Source organism: Lithobates pipiens, unplaced genomic scaffold, assembly GCF_037356315.1.
Source record: "Lithobates pipiens isolate NorthernLeopardFrog02 unplaced genomic scaffold, aLitPip1_a1.2 Scaffold_22, whole genome shotgun sequence".
Classification (NCBI taxonomy): domain Eukaryota; kingdom Metazoa; phylum Chordata; class Amphibia; order Anura; family Ranidae; genus Lithobates; species Lithobates pipiens.
Window position 1 is genome coordinate 142,017,742 of NW_027507784.1, and position 20,356 is coordinate 142,038,097.

The window sequence follows — 20,356 nt, forward strand, 5'->3', positions numbered from 1 at the left end:
AGCAATTCAATTTTATTCCATAGGGTGCCTGGTTATTTAAAAACAGTTAACAGTTTGGGGGTTATAAGTAATTTTTCTAGAAAAAAAAATACAATTTCAACTTGTAAACAAAAAGTGCCAGAAAAGGCTTGGTCTTCAAGTGGTTCAAGAAAATGTATAATTGTCATTAGCCTTTACGTGGAAAATGTTAGAAAGTTGCATACATTTTTATATACACACACAGAACTTTTCCATCTCTCCTAGATGCTTGGGCAATAAATTTAATTGGTCAGATTATTTTATTCTGGCTTTTGAAATGTAGTACTCAAGCTATTGACCCCCACCTAGCAATAATGCACATGTAGATGTGTCATGGGGTTTTGACCAAAATGCTGCTTCTCCAGGATGCTCTAGCAGGGTTTTTTTTAAACGCCTCTGAACACCTGTGTGCGCATGGGCACAGGCCAACATGCAGGAGAGGCAGAAAAAAAAAAAAAAAAAATCTAATATGCACGAGAATGTACGCTTGCCTACAGCACTTTGTTCAGATCTGAACTCCTGTATGCAACTTGTGGCCTCAATACATATGTTAAAAGCCTGTCAAGCTGCAGTTAATGGAGATTGTTGCACACATACACAGGTAAAGCCAGAAGGATTTTGGTAGTTAGTCACAACTTCAGGCCACATAACATCTTTTGATACCCTCAGAAACTCATCTACAAGATGCACATTATATAAGATACCTGGCAGAGACTGACATACAACATAAAAAAGGATTTGAATAGGTCTTCATAAAAAAAAAAAAAAAAAAAAAACACACATGAAACTATCAAATATTTTTGATGTTTCTTTATTTTGTAATTGAAATAATACATTTATCCAGCAGATACAAGGATTAAAAGAAACCAGAGGCCACACTCTAGAGACTAATGAGCAATACAAACAAGATTCCTATTGGAGAAGGAGAGTTTTAAATTACTCAAATGGCGTTTTATTTTTGGTACTGGAATACCAGAGTAACCGAAGTACAAAAAGAAAAAATATGAACATTTAAATGCCAATATGAAGCAGTTTTTTTAATGGCATTTTAGCCAGCAGTAATTTGCATTCAGCCTATCTTCAAATCAAGAACACCAGAATAAGATTTTAAAAGTGGGATTTTCTTTAATGTAAAGTTAGAATAAAACTGTTAATTAGTATAAAATCCATATTTCTGGAACATTCAATTCCTAAAGAGGGGCATATTAGAGAAAGCCCCATTCTAGTACTTTACATTACATGCGTAATATGGAACCAATTAACTTTACTAGCACACTGTTTTTACAGCAAAATGTTCAAAAAGCAAAGGCCTGATTACTTTAGTTTGGACACAACTAGCTTGTTGCAAAGAAAACCTGTGCAGATGGCAGGGGTGCTGCTAAGGCCAACATATGTCTTTGAAAGTGTAGGCTCAAGAATAATCCTTTAATTTCTTTACTGAATCACTGACCATGCATGCCAGGGGTTTTGATCTAACCAATTCCAAGTCAGCGAGTCAATAAGTAGAGAGCCTGAGAGTGCTACAAGTTGCCCTGTTAGACTAAGTCAGCAATAGTAAATCCCAAACATTTATGTTGACAGGTTCCCTTAGCAGGGCATTTAAAGATAAGTGGAAAGGTACCAAATATTTTGATCTTTTAAACCAAATGGCAGTGGTCTGATTTCAACCAATTGCTAAAACGCGAGATCGGGTTGTGCAATCTCACCTAATAACCAAGTACTCAAGTCGACCTGCAGTCTTTAACACAGCCTAAGAAGCATAACCCTCAAATAAGCCAAACGTTTACTTTATTGGCAAAGCACAACCATCCTCCTACCAGAAGATATCAGATACATTGACTTTGTAGCTTGGGAGACCAGGCTAACCTTTTCTATAAGAATTAGAGTGCTCTGGCATAGAAGAGGTCAATTTTACTGTAGATAGGAAAAAGTCCAAAATATTTACAAATGGAAGGAAAAAAAAAACTGCTGTAAAAATGAACAGTGCCACACAAAACATGATAAAATACAAGAACAACATAACCACTTTATATGTAGGAAATAATGATTCTTGATATTGGCCCTCTTAACAACAAAACTTCCAACGCTTGCAAGTAGGGCAAAAAAAGAAACAGATAAATCAAAACATTTTCTGGATAGTCCGCTAACGTTTTCAGAAATGTTGTGTGATCAGCATGTTCATTGTTTTGAAGGAAAGAAGTGGGAAGTATGGTGCACAAAGGCTCATTGGGCTTCATCCATTCTGGTGAAGGAGCTTAGCACACACCACCTGTCTGTTGTTGAAATACATCAATAGTATCTTCATCCTCCATCTCAAGCTGCAGGAAAAGACAAATATAAATTAGATTTATATACTAAAATATTTAAAGTGGCACAGTAATAGGCAGGTTTATTCATACCTGTGCAGGAGTGTCCGTTTCATTTATAGGCTGGCCATCAAACCTGAACCGTATCTGTCTCATCGACAAACCCTAAAAAGGAAACAAATAAATGCAGTCAGACAGCAGGACCATACAAGCTGGCAACTATAAAATAAAAATAAGAGGCTTCTTCAGTTAGAAATGTGCCAACACAGGACCATTGCCTAGGCCATTACAAGCCACTCCTGCAAACACCAAGTGCTTTTCCTCATTGATCAACTCTACATTCCAACCAATTCTGAAGACTTCTGCTGTGACCATTTCTACTGCTTACGTAAACCTATTTGACCTTTTTAGTTGGAGCTGTCAACAAAAGGTTACTGTACATAGGGGAGGTTGGAAAAAAAAAAAGTCCATCCAGTCCAACCTATGTGTGATTATTGATCATTATATTCCATTGTAGATGCTTGTATGATGTTGTCGTTCAGGTACTTATCTATTAGTTTCTTGAAACTATAGATGCCCCCGCTCTGAGACCACTGCCTGTGGAAGGGAATTCCACATCCTTACAGTAAATAACCCTCTATGTAGTTTGAGGTCAAATGGCGTTTCTTCTAATTTTAAGAAGTGACCACGAGTCTTGTTAAACTCCATTCCACAAAAAAGTTTTATCCCTATTGTAGGGTCACCAGTACGGCATTTATAAATTTAAATCATATCCCCTCCCAAGTGTCTTCTCCAGAGAGAATAAGTTCAGTGCTCACAACCTTTCCTCATAACTAATATCCTCCAGACCCTTTATTAGCTTTGCTGCCTTTTTTAATGCATGCCAATATCCTGTTTGCTTTGTTAGCAGCAGCTTGGCATTGCATGCCATTGCTGAGCCTAGCATCTTCTGGAAAGATGCCATGTTATTCCCTCTAACTTTGAAAACATTTCTTAAGCAAAATTTCAGATGGATTCCAAGTGCTCATATCTCAATTGAATTAAATTACTTAGAAGTAATAGGATTAATACGGTGGAACCAACATACAGACCACCATTACCTCTACACTCTAGCATACTATGCCACCTCTTGGAGTATGAATGGATATTCACCACATGCCTACAGGGCACTTTCACCCCCTTCCTGCTCAGGCCAATTTTCAACGCTGTCACACTTTGAATGACAAATGCGCAGTCATGTAACACTGTGCCCAAACTAATTTTATTTTTATTTATTTTTTGACAAATAGCTTTCTTTAGGTGGCATTTACTCACCACTGAGTTTTTTTTTCCAAAAGAAAAAAGAATATGAAAATATATATATGAAAATGAATATCTATCTATCTCTATCTATTTTAGTCATAAAATGTTGTCAAGTAGTCAGACATTTTTTTCCTTCACCGATAGGCTACACTCATGGGCAAATAAAGACCCATTTTTTATTTTTCATTTGTAATAAATTGTAAATAAGGAATTTTTCACTTGATGAGGTGGCACTGACAGACGGCACTGGTGGGGCTGCAATGATAATCAGGATATGGATGATGAATGTAGGTTGCCACTCATCAGCTCTCCTTTTGCACTGTCAGCAAGAGGAGAGGAATTCCGATACCTAGCCAATCTGGTTTACACTGATCAGCTGTGATTGGCTCTTCATCCATATCTGATCAGCTGTGTGCCAGGGACACAGCCATCACAGATCACTGCGCGATGCAGAGCACGATCACGGGTGGACATCAATAGGCGCTCTCCTGGCAACATGCGATTGCAGATCAAGGGGATGAGGTCGAAAGATGTCCTCCCAGCAATGTGTGACCACGCTGTAGCTGTCATTCTGTATTTTATGGAGGAATATACAAGACTTCCCCTGAATGGCTGAGGTGGAGAAGGCTGGTGGATGATGTCACAATCTCCACCCCAGTCAGAGGAAGCCTTGTGTTCATCCATAAAATTAAATGTTTCCTGTGAATAGCTGAGCAGTAATCGTCCAAACAATTTCATTCTAGGAACGATATGGGAATTCCCTGCCCCACTGCTGGAACTACATTGTATACTATATTGTAGCTGATAAAAATGCATAAAAATGCATAAAAAAAAAAAAAAAAAAAAAAAAACTTCTGCCTTTAAAACCACTAATTCCTACATAGGGATGCTGGTCAAAGACAAGGATGACTTCTGGATGCAACTGACCCTCCATTTTTCCACATGGAGAAAAAAATCTGCCATAACAAGGAGGAACACGTTAACCACAAAATTGAGAACCACGATTTAAAATTTTGCCTACAGTTCTAATCTGAAGCAAACCCACCAAAAGAAACATATGGGGCTGACAATACTAACAGGCTGCTATGCTAGTTGCACAAATACTTGGCTTCTATACTTCTGATTCAGACTAAACGGAGTAAAAAAAAAAAAAAAAAAAAAAATAAGCGCTTTCATTTGCTCCAGATCAGCAACTTATACTAAAGTCATTGCACTACCAAGGACAACCAAGCAATCAGCATTTTCAGAAGGTGGTGACAGCAGCATTCACCTACATACTTTAAAAACGGACAGAATTTTTAATTTTATTTTTTCAAAGACCAACTTCACTCAATTTTCCCAGTAGTGTTTGCTTTACCTGGTGAAGTCAGTTTTATACTCACCAAAGTTCCCCTATCCAGTTCCCTCCGGCAGAGGCCACTAATCCACACTACGTTAACCTTCGCCATCTGGTCCCCTTCACCCCTATCAATCCGAAGATGATCTTTTCACTGGCTTGCCAGAAGGGAACACGCGGGTGTGACAAAATGATCAACCTGGCAGAATGTGCAACCTGTGTCACGGAGTTGCAAACCACGAGCAACACTTCATACATCCCTTCAGTGGACATCAGTGCATGGAGGAATTTGCCTGACAAAATGCTTGACTGACTACTGCGCAAATCAACTAACGTATGAACTTTACGTTATTAAGGACATCTTGGTACAGATTACAGTCGACCTCATCACGACTTCAGTAAGCAAGCGGGGCAGCGGACATCTTGGTACACCAAACCCCAGTAATCCCATCTAAAGCGAGTAAGCTTATCTACATAAATATATATGTAGATAAGCTAATTTGATTACTGAAATTAGTTTGCCAATTCAAAACAGGGTTTAGTGTAGCAAAATGTCTGCTGCCCCACTTGCTTACTGTAGATTTGATGAGTTTCAGTGTAAGGTGTACCAAGATGGCCTTAAAAATGTAAATTTTGTAAGTGTTAGTTGATTCCTACCGTGCACATGCGCAGTAGTCAGTCGAGCATTTTGTCAGGCAAATTCCTACGTGCACCGAGGTCAGCCACTGAAGAGGTGTATGACAGGTTGCGCCTGCGCAGGGCACACAGTTTGGAGCTCCAGCTGATTCTACGTCACTGGATGTGACGTGGGTTGTACATTCTGCCAGGTTGCTCATTTTGGTCAGAACACAGGCAGTGATGTAAACAGAGGAAGGACCCATCCAGGAAGTAACCAGTGTTGAAGGACCTGGTGCTGGATAGTCACATGACCACCAAGACAAGTGAAAAAAGTTTTTGATTGCTAGGTAACAGAAATAGGGGGTGGAGGGACAAGGCTACCTTTATCCTGAAGTTGGGCTTTAAAGGTCTAAATGGTGCTATGGGCTAGAGACATCAGTGCTCTTATGTACTAAGTGGCAATAGAGACTGGAACTGCACGATCGCCAACTGCTGCAGCTTCCACGCAATTGCAATCCGCAAATGTATGGTTCCCAGTTTTTTCAATAAGACGATGCATAGAAATGTTTCAAACAGTGTCCATCACATACCTGTCTGTCACAGTATGCTTTCATTAACTTGCTGAGAGGAGTGTGTCTCTTTATTTTAAACTGGACAACAGATCCATCTTGGCCCGCCACCTTTAGATTGATGTGGTCATTTTCAGTCTTTACACCTTCCTAAAAACGAAAACAAGAGAATAAGAAAAAAAATAAAAATAAATATAGGCAAAATGTTCCATTTAATGGATCAGCAGAAGTCAAAGTGGTTGTAAAGCCTCAAGGTTTTTCACCGAATGCATCAAGGTGAAAATGTATGTGCTGCAGCCCCCCCCCGGTCAAAAGTTATAGCGTTTACAAAATAGGAGACAGTTTATGGCATTTTAATTTTTTTACTAGTAATGGCGGCGATCAGTAATTTTTGTCATGATTGAGACATTATGGCAGACAACAGATATTTTTGGGACCATTGTCATTTATACAGCAATCAGTGCTACACAAATGCACAGATTCCTGTGTAAATGGCAGTGAAGGGGTTAATTAGGGGGCAGCAGTCCTCAATTCTAACTGGGGGCGTAGCTATGTGTGATATCACTGATCTCTGTTCCTGATCACAGGAAGCAGAGATCAGTGGCACTAGGCAGAACAGGGAGATGCTTGTTTACAGTAGCATATCCCTGTTCTTCCTCTCCGTAAGACGATCACAGGTATCCCCATGGACAGAGTCCTCACCTTGTGTCACTGCGCATCACAAGCCAACCCATTAAAGTGAATGAGACTGTTGAGTCAACAGCGGGTCAGAGGAGCAGCTGCTGCGGGTCAGAGATTGACCTTCTCATGTAAATATACTGCAGCACAATGGAACAGCTGGGCGAAACCCTGAATGGCTTTACCTTTAAGAGCTGTCAGAGGGCACAATCGCTGCCAGCGATCACATGCATGAGTGCCAGCATGAGGGTGTATGTGTGTGTAAACACACAAATCCATGTTCTGTCATGAGAGAGGAGACATGCCGTTTGTTCCTACTAAGTAGGAACAACGATATGTCTCTTTCACCAATCAGTTCTGTCCCTATACAGTCAGGACACATCTAGGGAACACATTTAACCCTTTGATCGCTCTCTAGTGTTAACCCCTTCCCTACCAATCACATTTACACAGAAGTCAGTGCATATTTATAGCACTGATCACTGTATAAATGTCAATAGCCCCAAAAAGGTTTTAAGTGTCTGATCTGTCAGTTGCAATACTGCTAAAAATTGCAGATCACCGCCATTACTAGTTAAAAAAAAAAAAAAAAAAACACAAAATCCATAAATCTCTCCCATAAAAACCACAGGAGTGATCAAAAACCACCAAAAGAAAGCTCTATTTGTAGGGAAAATGGGACACAAATTTCTCTTTGTGTACAGCATTGCATGAGCAGCGCAATTGTCAAAGTGACGCAGCGCCAAAATTTTAAAAAGTGCTGGTCAGGATGAGGGTAAAATCTTCTGGGGCTGAAAATGTTATTAAAATCAACACTTTTTAATAGTGATATAAATCAAGTCCACCATGGGCTAGACTGCTTCTGATTGGTCAGCACCAGGGTTTTGAATTATGGAGAGAGCTTACTCCTGTGATGTTTGGATGAGCTTGAAGAATGGTGCTTCCCATCTTCTAGGCAGGACAGGGCTGATCATTTCAAATGGGAGTTTTCAGACCCTGCTTTGTTTGTCTTTAGTTGCCATACCTGTAGGCAATGAGCAGGATACTTAGGCCCCTTTCACACGGAACGGATCCGAGATGACCCGCTCGCTCCGTTGATCACCGCTGAGCCGACGATGACAGGGCGGTCCCTGCTCACTGTGTAGGGACCGCCCTGTCAGATCTCCGCTTTCCTCTATGGCGAAATCAGATGAACACGGACCGTCTATCCATGTTCATCCGATCTGCAGACGGATAGAAAAATAGGATTTTCCTCCCTCTGCAGAATCGGACCATAGCAGAGACGGATGATATTGGGTGTCATCGGACGTTCATCTGCCATCCCATAGAGATGCATGTATGTCCGTATTTCATCTTTAAAACGGATGGATGAAATACGGACATACGGTCCACACGTGTGAAAGGGGCCTTAATGTTTAACCTACCGGGGACAGTTAACCACAGTCAATTTTTTTTCGAAAGATGAACTTGGCCTTTGAATTTAGATTTGACGCCTAAAATTTTAAAGATGACCTTGTTGATCAAGTTACCTATACAAAGATGTTCAACTGTCCAACACCAGAAAAGTTTCCATCTCTTACTGCCTCCCAAATTGCCCAGAATGAATAGAATGTTAATCTCCTGAAAAAATGTTAGTGCAAATAAAATAGTATCACGGACAGTACTCAACTGTTTGTCGCAAGTGCACTAATATGGCTGCAATCACCTCAAGCAAATACAATGCTTAAAGTCTCAGAGCTACAAGTCATAATCCAAGTAGCAGTTTTCCTCAAATACCCCAGTCCTAGAGTCTGGATTGTCATTCACATGCAGTTTACAACTCGGATCATATTTAGTCTATCCAGTAGCGTGTGACTGCAGCATTAAATATATTTCTCAGTGAAAGTACAAGGGTTTTAGATACCATTACACTCAAGTTGAACGAACATTCAGCATTTTTTATTTTGGGAGGCGGGACGTGTGGTGTAAACATAAGAATCTTTCCTAGGTTCTGTCTTCCTGTATACAACCATACCATACTCAGAGTGTGTATATATCCCTCCAATCAATAGTAAATGTACATAATGTATACATTGCCTCACCAGTTACAATGTTAGCTTTCCATACAGGCCTTTTAAATAACTTTTTTCCTGAAATAAGAAGCCAACACAATAATCCAAAGGACGTCACTAAAAATGCTTAAAGGCCACTGATTCTAAAGAAGGGAAATAAAACCAAAATGTGTGGTTTCAAAAATTGCGCTATTAAGGATCGTTCTTCTCAGTGATGGTAGTGTTCAAATCCCACTGGCTCTAGCTGAAAATAACTCAAAATAAAGAGGGATCCCTATCCGAGTGTGCTAGGATCAGTTGGGTTTCCCCGCAAGCTCCCCTGTACAATCTATAAACCTGAGCTATGCACTTTATAAGTCACAACGTAACCCAGCACCCTCATTGTCTAATGTATATCTAGCCCCTGTGTAATAGAAAGCATACATTCACCCCACGTAATAGAAATCTCATACACACACACACACAGATGTGTTATAATAAGAATATATGCATATCCCATGTAAGAGGGAAAATAAAATCAAGACATACACAATAAAAGTGTATACATATACCATATAACTTAGTATGAATGTAGAATGCACAGAATGGAGTGTATACAAATCTCATTATATACATACACAGAGCCCATGTAATATGAAGTGTATACAGATAGGATAATGGAGTATGTGTGTGTAGATTGCATTGAATGGAGTGTATATACAGATCCCATGTTATAGATAGAAGTGTATATTCGATACCATATTATGTATGAATGTAGAATCCATGGATTAGAGCGCTTATAGATATACATTACAGATAGGGTGGAGTGTATAGAGACCCCATGTAAAGGATATATATATATATATATATATATATATATATATATATATATATATATATGATAGACAAAGGCATAAAATAATAGTAGATCCTATGTATATAGGTCGGTACCATGAATGCCGGTGATCGGTCGGTGAGGCAGGGATGGATGTGTCTCGGTCGGTCTGTCGGTGTGTGTCTCAGTCACACGTGGAGAGGGGGGGGGGGTGAGGTGGGGGGTTGGAGTGATGGTGGAGGGGGGGGGGTCGGTGTTTGGCGCCAATCTCCGGGGACAGTGGAGGAGCCGGTGTCTTGTCAATTAGGGTCCTCCATCAGATGCTGTCCTCTGCGTACTGCGCATGCGCAGTACACAGGAGCACAGATTCCGAAAATTGCCGAGGACGAACGGCGCCTGCGCCGTGAGTCCAGGTTCTATCCCCACTATCCAAGTGGACATAGAGTTAGAATAAAAAAGAGCCGAGCGCAGCGAGGCCGAGCCCGAAGCGTGGCGAGCGAAGCTCGCCCGCGAGGGGCCCTCTAAAATTCTAAACCCTATGTCCGCTTGGATAGTGGGGCTACCTCCTCCACTCACGGCGCAGGCGCCGTTCAGCTTCGGAGATTTTCCGAAGCTTCGTCTGCTCCGTACTGCGCATGCGCAGTACGGAACGGACACATATCGATGGCCGGACTCTATTAGGCAGAACACCGGCTATGAATCACACGCTCGGGCCTCCCCTTCTTCCCCCGACCCTCCCTCTCCTCACACCGGTTCCTCCCCATTTTCTCCCGGCCTGGACCTCCGTTATGTATCCCAGCGCAGTGTATTTCCCCCTCACGGATCTTCCCTGTGTCGGTGTCCGCCTGTTATTCTTGGGCAGCCATGGGCGGCCTACGGCCTGGTGCCGGTCCCCCCTCCTCCTCCCCCGCTCTGCCTCCAGTCACAACCCCGCCGTGTCCTCAGCACAGACCTCCCCATATACCACTATCAGTGCACGGCCTCCCTCACCTTGGGCTTCTCCTCAGACATGGTACCGGCTCTCTCCCGCTCTTTTCTCTCCGTTGGCTTTTTCTCACACTCTCTCCCTCTCTCGCTTATCTCGTGCGCGCGCGTCACCCCCACATTACAAGCCGTCTCAATTGGCGCGGCCAAGTCACGTGGGGTCTGAGCGCGTGCACGAGGCGCGTGCACATACAGAACACCCCTCCCCTTGCGCGCGTTTTTCGCTAAATCTTAGGTCTCACCCCGCCCAGGCTTGCAGCGGGAGCGCGCTTGGACAGAGAGTGGGGGAAGGGAACAGGAAACGGCTCTTGTGTAATATGAAGAGGGGGATGGGGAGAGATGTCCTTGTACTGGGAAGGGGGATGGGACAAAGAGAGAGGTCCTCGTGGGGTTGTGGAGGGAAGAAGACCGGGAAGGTGGTGATATGTGGGGGAGGGGAGAGGTGTGCGCGCCATGCTGGTCACGTGACATGGGGTGACGCACTATCCAGCCAGAGCAGTGTGTGTGGGCGCCATTATTGCTGTGAGGAGGAAGGATTCCTGTACATTCTGATCACCGGGCTCCCAAATATGGAGCTCCCTTCCATCCTCACATATGAGGCCTTCTTATAGAATACACAGCTGTTATAGTGAGGAGCTCTCCATTCATACCCACCGTTTATCACACCACTTTATTGTAGTGACAACATTTTATCAATATACGGGCTCACGGTGCTCGGATGAACACTGCCTCCGTTTGAGCGCACCGACACCACTGCCGCCCTCTGGGTGGGCACACTACCGCGTGTCGGAGCGCGGCGCATGCGCTTATCCTCGCCCGCCTGACACTGAGCTGCAGCGCCAGGCGTACCGCGCATGCGCCGATCTTCTCCGGGCCAATGACGTGTCCCGGAAGCGGAATAGCTCATTTCCGTAAATAAACAGCGGAGGCTGCTGGAACTTAGGCATGGCGGGGACGGCGTTGAAGCGGCTGATGGCCGAGTATAAACGTGAGTCTTCTCCGGAGACAATGGCTGACATGAAGTATTGTTCTGTAAACACACACGTGCTCAGTACCCCCCCCCCCTCCGGTGACAGGAGCTCGGCTCTTCTGATGTATAGGGGTCTGATATGAGTGACAGCTCTGCTCATCTCTTCCATCACCTGAGATGAGAACAGCCTACATGCTTAGGGGCTTCCAAGTGTATCTGTATAGACTATTTGCCCACCTAAGTCATGTTTACATTTTCTAAAGTTGGCCATACAGTCAGATTGTACAATCTCCTTTAGATGTACCATCAACTACGCAGAGGAAGGGCCTGCCTGATTTCATATAAATGCAATGGATTATTTAGATCTGATCTCATACAGTTTTGGTAAATCTAAGTGAGATTGTACAATCTGATTGTATAGAGCAGTGTTTGCCAACCTTTTAGGCTTCACGGGTCATTAAACTCACAATTTTGGACCACTAACACCACTTTACATACCTCATACCAGCCTTTCTCAACCCTTTCAACACAGAGGAACCCTTGAAATAGTTCTCCGGTTTCGAGGAACCCCTTCTAAAAATTAGAACTCTACAACTCATGATACAATAGTGTGATGGTCAGTGGGAAGAATGGTCCTTATACTTGTAGTCATTGGGAATAATTACCTCCTTACAGATAGCTAAAAAGATCAATGGTGTCGGTGGGAACTTATTTGAGAGGCAGAAATTGCCCAATGCTGAAGGAACCCCTAGCAACCTCTGGGGGAAACCCTGGTTGAGAATCACTGCCTTATACACTCACACAATGCTCAAAATCTCTGCTCCCCTCCCCCCGGATCACACTGCTGCCTTATGCACACAATTCTCCTGTTCTCTGCCCCCTCCAAAAGGAAACAAGGACAGAGGGCACACCAGTCTTGCACATTACCTTTGCAACACTAAAATGTATTAAAGATACAATAATGTACTCACAAACAGGTTTCCTGGGTGACGGAGGGGGTCACCCTCAAAAAGCATCAACTTACCTTGGATGTTTTTCATCCCACCTAATGCCTTGTACACACGGTCGGAAATTCCAAAGGAAAAGGTCCGATTGGATTATATTGTCAGAGAATCCAATCGTGTGTGGGCTCTATCGGACGTTTTCCGTCAGAAATTCAGGGTCTCAAATTTTCTGACAAAAAAATCCGGTTGCACTTTTTCCGATCGTTTGTAGAGATTTCCGATCGGTCAAATGCCACGCATACTCAGATCAAATTACAAGACCAAAGCTATTGGCTACTAGCCTCAACATAGTCCCGTTGTAACGAACGCCACCACGTTCCAAACGATCAGCTTTTCCGACAACGTCCGACCGTGTGTATCCAACACCAGTTTAGGACAAAATCAGTCAGGAAAAAATCAGACGGATTTTGTGGTTGGAATGTCGGACCGTGTGTACAGGGCATTAGTCTACTGGCCAGCAGATCCTGCTGGATGAGGTCAATGGTGGATTTTGTATTATCTGCCTGATTTTATCACCTGTTTGTGAGAACATTTTTGTATTTTAGTGTTGCAAAGATAATGAGCATGGCTGGTGCGCCCTCTGTCCTTGTTTCCTGGATTCCTCCCAACCCTGTTGAGAGTGGCAGCGCGACCGGTGCATTGCCGTGAGTTGTGAAGATTTCCTTCCTTCCTTTTCAAATTTGCCCAACTGAAATCTTTCGAGTGCAGGAGCATTTGTTCCTCTTGGCCCCCTCCCCCTGGATCACACTGCTGCCTTATTCAGACAATGCCCCCCCAATCTGCATCACACTGCTGCCTTACACAGCCTCATCACTGAATCTCCTCTCCTTATCCAGCCATGTGCTCGAGCTCTATGATCCCTCCCACAGTCTGTGATCAGTGCTGTCATTGGAAGAGCCATCTCTTTTCACCTCATGCACTCTCCTGGCAGCTCCCTCTAAGTTCACAGGAGCTGGAACTACAGAGGAGGCATCGGGTATCAATGCGAATTGAGAACTAGGGATGCACTGAATGGGTTTTTTGGTGCCGAAACCGATACCGAAAATGAAAAATACACTAGGCCGAAAACCGATACCGAAACAGCACCGATACCGAAAATGACTGTTTTCAAAAAATATTTTTATACAGGAGATGGTCAGAGACTGGGGACATGGTACAGGAGGTGGTCAGAGGCTGGGGACATGGTACAGGAGGTGGTCAGAGGCTGGGGACATGGTACAGGAGGTGGTCAGAGGCTGGGGACATGGTACAGGAGGTGGTCAGAGGCTGGGGACATGGTACAGGAGGTGGTCAGAGGCTGGGGACATGGTACAGGAGGTGGTCAGAGGCTGGGGACATGGTACAGGAGGTGGTCAGAGACGGCAGACATGGTACAGGAGGTGGTCAGAGACGGCAGACATGGTACAGGAGGTGGTCAGAGACTGGGGACACACGGTACAGGAGGTGGTCAGAGACTGGGGACATGGTACAGGAGGTGGTCAGAGACTGGGGACATGGTACAGGAGGTGGTCAGAGACTGGGGACACGGTACAGGAGGTGGTCAGAGACTGGGGACATGGTACAGGAGGTGGTCAGAGACTGGGGACATGGTACAGGAGGTGGTCAGAGACTGGGGACATGGTACAGGAGGTGGTCAGAGACTGGGGGCATGGTACAGGAGGTGGTCAGAGGCTGGGGACACGGTACAGGAGGTGGTCAGAGGCTGGGGACACGGTACAGGAGATGGTCAGAGGCTGGGGACACGGTACAGGAGATGGTCAGAGACTGGGGACACGGTACAGGAGATGGTCAGAGACTGGCGACACGGTACAGGAGGTGGTCAGAGACTGGCGACACGGTACAGGAGGTGGTCAGAGACTGGCGACACGGTACAGGAGGTGGTCAGAGACTGGCGACACGGTACAGGAGGTGGTCAGAGACTGGCGACACGGTACAGGAGGTGGTCAGAGACTGGCGACACGGTACAGGAGGTGGTCAGAGACTGGCGGCACGGTACAGGAGGTGGTCAGAGACTGGCGGCACGGTACAGGAGGTGGTCAGAGACTGGCGGCACGGTACAGGAGGTAGTCATAGACTGGCGGCACGGTACAGGAGGTGGTCAGAGACTGGCGACCTGATAAAAGAGATAAGTGCAGCCAGTGTTGCCCCCAGTGATGCAGCCAGTGTTGCCCCCAGTGATGCAGCCAGTGTTGCCCCCAGTGATGCAGCCAGTGTTGCCCCCTGTGATGCAGACAGTGTTGCCCCTCTGCAGTGAAGAGAGCCGTCTGGTTGAATAGAGCGCCGGGAACATCACAGCTTTAATTTCAATAGCTGTGTGTTCCCTGTCGCGCACCGTCACACACAGCCCCTCCCCCTTGTCCAGGCACTTTGATAGACAGATCACCCGTCCAATCTGGACAGGTGATCTGTCTATCAAAGTAACCCCGGACAAGGGGGAGGGGCTGTGTGTAACGGCGCGCGACGGGGAACACACAGCTATTGATATTAAAGCTGTGATGTTCCCGGCGCTCTATTCAACCAGACGGCTCTCTTCACTGCAGAGGGGCATCGCTGGCTGCATCAGTCCTGCGCTATTCACCCCCATCATGGGAGGCACCGGGGGCGGGACGGGGCGGAGTTCCGCCCCAGGCCCCGCCCCATTTTCGGCTCAATTATCGGCCGTTTTTGCCTTTCGGCAAATTGCCGAAAAGGGCATTTTCGGCCGATATGTTTCGGCGGCCGAAATTTCGGTGCATCCCTATTGAGAACAGCTTTGGAAAAAACATTGGGTAGTATACATCTGCCACAATGTTGATATGCAACAGAACCCATGGGGACCACCAAAATTTTCTTGTGGACCATAAGTGATCCACAGACCACTTGGCAACTACTTGGATAGTGTATGACCAGCTTTAAGCTAACAGGCAGGTCTTAGTATGTGTACTTACATATACTCACTTATATTGCTGGGATGACAACATCATCCTTCTGACCAGATCCCAGTAAATGCTGGGCAGTGGAAGTTACTCTGCATTCCTGGGATCTCTCTGCAGGGATGAGGACATCACCTAGGCCTTGCAGGTGCAGGCTGGGGAAAGGTAAATATATACCTTTTCCCAAATCATCTTCCAGAACACCAACCTGAGAGATGATTGGCTCTGCCTTAATCAGGAATCGCAAACCGGAAAAAGATTAAAGAAAACCTTACCTCCCTCTTATGCTCAGTTGTATTGTGTTTCTGACTATCCAGGACTACACTTCCTCATGTTTGTTTTCCTTTGCTCCGTGATAATTCTGGTTGTTGGGCTCCCTCAGGTGACTAGGTCCTGGTGCATCTATCTTCCTGGTCAAGTTGCTTACCTGAGAGGTTTTTATGATGTCTATGTGTGGCAGAATGCTTCATCAAACTGATATGCTTGGATTGTACATTGTTTCAATGTTTGTTTGCCTTTTCTTGTAATGGTAGATTTGCATGTGGTTGCTGCAGTTTGTAGTGTCAAGGCTGATTGATTCCCCTATGTCCATCCATGGATTCAGCTATCCTGGCCCTATTTCTGTGGAGCAGTGATCTTCAAACTGTGGCCCCTTGTTAGCTTTTATCCAGCCCCTGGGGCACTATTCGTCTCAGTGACACCAAAATGGGGTACTATTCCTCTCACTGATACCAGTGGTGGGTAGGGATGAGCTAAGGCGTGTTCACATGGAACACGTGCAGAGCCCGCCAGGAAGTCGGTGCAGCGCTGCGCTAATCACAGGCAGTGAGACATTGCCCGATCTCTGCAGTCACACATCAGGGCAATGTCTCACTGCCTGTGATTAGCGCAGCGCTGCACCGACTTCCTGGCGGGCTTTGCACGTGTTAAATGCGAACATGCCTGAGCTCATCCCTAGTGGTGGGGTACTGTTCCTGCTAATGACCACCAACCCTGAGATGTTAATTCTCACTGATGTTAGGCCTGGGACATTTTCTACTCCCCACCCCCACCACAATCGTAGCAGAATACATATTAGCCTTAACTGATGAAAAAGGGGGTGTGTCCAAGATGGGTACTGAAGCAGCAGCACATTGAGATAGCTCCGTCAGTTTCTGCTCTAATATGCTCCTTTCACTGCAGTCTGCCCTTAATATCCACGGACAGTTTCAGTTCTTACCACCCGGCAATGCATGACTAGGGGCAGGAACTACCCTGTCCCTTGCAACCTCAGCAAATCCTCATCTTCTACAAGCGGAGTGGCCGCATCTCCCGCCTTTAACACCAACATGGCAACGCAGATGGACGATCTGGAACCCTGGCTGCTGGAATAGGCCAACTTCCTTGCCCTCATGCAGACGATTACAGACTGAAAATCTACCCTCACAAGGAAAATTGATTCCCTGCAACTAGAGGTAGGCCTCATTCGTAATGACATGGATAAAATCCATGGCCGCTTGTCGGAGGTCGAGCACAGCGTGGGAAACTCGGAGGATACTCTGCAGGATCACACAGCCTCTTTGCACACCCTGAAGACAAATGTAAAAGCCCTTGAATCCAGAGCAGAGGATGCTTAAAATAGGAACAGGTGGAACAACCTGCGCATCATGGAAATTCCAGAGGGGGCGGAGGGGCCCAACCCCACTACCTTCACCGAATGCCTGCTTAGCTTGCTACTCCCTCAGGCTCAGTTCTCGGCCTATTTCATGGTGGAAAGGGCACATAGGATGCCTGCGGCACGGAGCCCTCCGGGGGGGCCCATGTACCTTCATATTGTGACTCCTCAATTTCCGGGACAGGGATCTAGCCCTAAGGGAGGTAGGAAGATTTATACCCTGAGATATGAGGTGACCAAACTTATGATCTTCCCTGACTACTCCGTCAACACCCAGCGGTTGCTGGGATCCTTTGATTACGTCAAGCTCACCCTCAGAAACAAAAAAGATAATGTACAGCATGCTCTTTCCTGCAAGACTGCAGGTACAAGATGGTGGAACAGTGCTTTTCTTCACGTCCCCTGAGGATGCTTCCCGATGGCTGGAAACTCTCCCTAATGATTGAGGACTTTGTCGCTTCAATTTTATTCATTTGTATTTTAGCTCTGGTGGTTGTTTTGTTTTTAATTTTAACTCTATATTCTGCAATGTTTTTTCTCAAGGCGTACAGGTTTTTGTATCCCTATACTCATAGATGAAGGCCGATCTCTCCTACCTACTACAACTATTGTTAGTACTGAGCTCATGGAAAACAGTGTCTTTGTTGTTTTGCATATATCCCAGATGGAGATCCAAAGAGTACTTATGTTTCATTTCTACCTAATATGGCCCCCATTTCTATAATTTCCTGGAACATCAGAGGGTTGAACTCCAAGTTCAAAAGATCCCTTATGTCAGGGCTCGACAAACCCCGGGCGCCTGGTCGCATTTGCGCCTAGAATTCGTGTCCTGGCGACTGGGGCAACGCTGCTGGGGTATCCCGTCTCCATTTGGACCCCGAACTCCGCCGCGCAATTGCATCGGGCCGCGCCGGCCAGTAATTGAGGCCGCGGCTTTGCGGCCTTCTAAAATCTTTCGGTAGTCTGGCGCCATCTTGTGGTGGATGTAGAAATTACACCCTATTCCAATAATGCTAATTCCTAATGGAGTGAAGCTCCCCTGCCTGTTTTTCACTGCCCGCCCATTTCCTTCCCAAAGTGAAGAGAAGGAAGTGATTGCGGGCGTCATCTGGCGCCTTTTGCCCAACGGTGAGTGTGGTGGCTGGTAAATGGCTTCTCATTATATATATATATATATATATTATTTATTTATTAATTTAATTATATATATATATATATATATATATATATATATATATATATATATAATATAAATTTTTTTTTTTGTAAAAAGTAAAAAAAAAAATTATTTTAATTAAGGAAAAAAAAGGGGGGGGGGGGGGCTGCGGCGCTATCTTCCCCTCACTCGTCTCCATGTCAGGCCAGGGACAGGTCCGGATCGCCGTTACCGACCTGGCTCCTAACTTTTTAAGCTGGCTCCTAGATTCCAAGCAAATTTGTCAAGCCCTGCCTTATGTTTAACTTTTTGAAAGAAACCATCCTCATATCTGCATTCCACAGAAAACACACCTCATGGGAAGCAAGACACTGGCACTTAAAAACATTAGGTAGGCTCATACTACCATTCCGCCTATTCTTCTTACTCAAGGGGAGTCAGAGTTTTGGTTCATAAGTCTTTGGACTTTAGTCTCCCGGATCTCCACTTGGACCCTGCTGGGCAGTATGTTGTGCTCCATGTGGTCTGTGACAGGCGTGAGCTGTAAATGTGGGCATATATATTCTACCTCTAGCCACTATTAAACTCTTATTCAAATTAGCACCCATTGTAGCGTAGTACCCTACTGCACCTATTCTCCTGGCTGGGGACTTTAACCACTTGCCGATCAACCATTATACTTCGGTAGGTCGGCACGTTCCCGCACATCACCGTAGCTGTACGTTGGCCCTTTAAACAGCTCTAGTAGGCGCCTGCGCCCCCTGCACGGCAGGGGACAAGATGCTCATGGCTGTCTTCCATGATGTCCACCCACCACGCATGATCGGGGGCACGAGAGCCAGAATGGGGATGTGTGTGTAAACACACACATCCCCATTCTGTCAGGAGAGGAGAGGAGAGAGAGACGATCTGTCTCCTCCTCTAATAAGTCACATCCCCATACAGTTAGAAACACCTAGCAGGAACACATTTAGCCCCTTGATCGGCCCCCAGTGACATTTATATAATCAGTGCATTTTTATAGCACTTATCTCTGTATAAATGTCAATGGTCCCAAAAATGTGTCAGAAGTGTCCGATCTGTCTACCACAATGTTGCAGTCCTGCTAAAAATTGCAGATTGCCGCCATTACCAGTAAAAATTAAATTAAATGCCATAAATCTATTCTCTATTTTGTATACGCTATAACTTTTTTTGGGAGATTTATTGTGGCAAATAGTATAAAATATATATATTTTTTAAATTGTCGCTCTTTTTTTGTTTTGAGTGCAAAAAATAAAAACTGCAGAGGTGACCAAATACCACCAAAAAAAAGCTCTATTTGTGGGAAAAAAAAGGACGTCCATTTTGTTTGGGTACAGCGGCGTACGACCGCGCAATTGTCAGTTAAAGCAAAGCAGTTCTGTATCGCAAGAAATGGTCTGGTCATTAGGGGGAAATTCTTCTGGTCCCTAAGTGGTTAATATGCCCCCAAATCCTAGCTTGGCTAAACTTACTCCCGATCCCTGTGTGGACTCTCCCCTATCTCGATGGGACCTATGGTTTGTGTGACGTGTGGCGCCGGAGACATCCAGAAAAGCGACAATTTACATGTCAGTCCAATGCCTATGCCACATTATCCCGCATAGATCTTGTCTATTTGAGTAACTCTGACATCTCGTGCTCTGGATTTTTCCATACTACCCCTCGCCATCTCTGGCCATCCTTCTGAAGCTAAGACTGGACCTTACTAGAGGTCGACTGATATGGGATTTTCTCTGGCCGATGACGGTATTTAGAAATCGCTGATATATGATGCCGATTTTTTTTGGGCCGATATGTTAGGCCAATTTTTTTTTTACATTTTTTTTCCCCTTCAACTCATAAAATCTAACAGTTAGACACCTTTCACACTGGGGCGTTTTTCAGGCACTTTTGGACTAAAAATAGCACCTGTAAAGTACCTGCAAAACAGCTCCCCTGCAGTCTGTGTGAAAGCCCGAGT

At 45.0% G+C, this 20,356-nt stretch overlaps 2 protein-coding genes across 3 annotated transcripts in view; one reads left to right on the forward strand and one right to left on the reverse strand.

Annotated features, from left to right (window-relative positions):
- Positions 1-813: 813 nt before the first annotated feature.
- Positions 814-10,848, reverse strand: SUMO3 (small ubiquitin like modifier 3). 2 transcript variants are annotated; one of them, XM_077448413.1, is made up of 4 exons: positions 10,683-10,848; positions 6,171-6,299; positions 2,418-2,489; positions 814-2,336 (listed from the first exon to the last, which is right to left on the reverse strand). In XM_077448413.1, exons 1-4 carry the CDS (start codon positions 10,701-10,703, stop codon positions 2,274-2,276), a joined length of 285 nt encoding a protein of 94 aa, XP_077304539.1. In that variant the 5' UTR covers positions 10,704-10,848; the 3' UTR covers positions 814-2,273. The 2 variants fall into 2 exon arrangements, with proteins under 2 accessions (XP_077304539.1, XP_077304540.1); XM_077448414.1 differs by lacking the exon at positions 10,683-10,848 and adding an exon at positions 9,809-9,954.
- A 680-nt stretch (positions 10,849-11,528) lies between these two features.
- UBE2G2 (ubiquitin conjugating enzyme E2 G2) overlaps positions 11,529-20,356 on the forward strand; it is a 103,761-nt gene continuing 94,933 nt past the window's right edge. Inside the window, exon 1 of the mRNA XM_077448412.1 lies at positions 11,529-11,664. Within this exon, the coding sequence (XP_077304538.1) occupies positions 11,622-11,664 (43 nt within the window). The 5' untranslated portion in view covers positions 11,529-11,621. The remainder of the gene's footprint in view (positions 11,665-20,356) is intronic.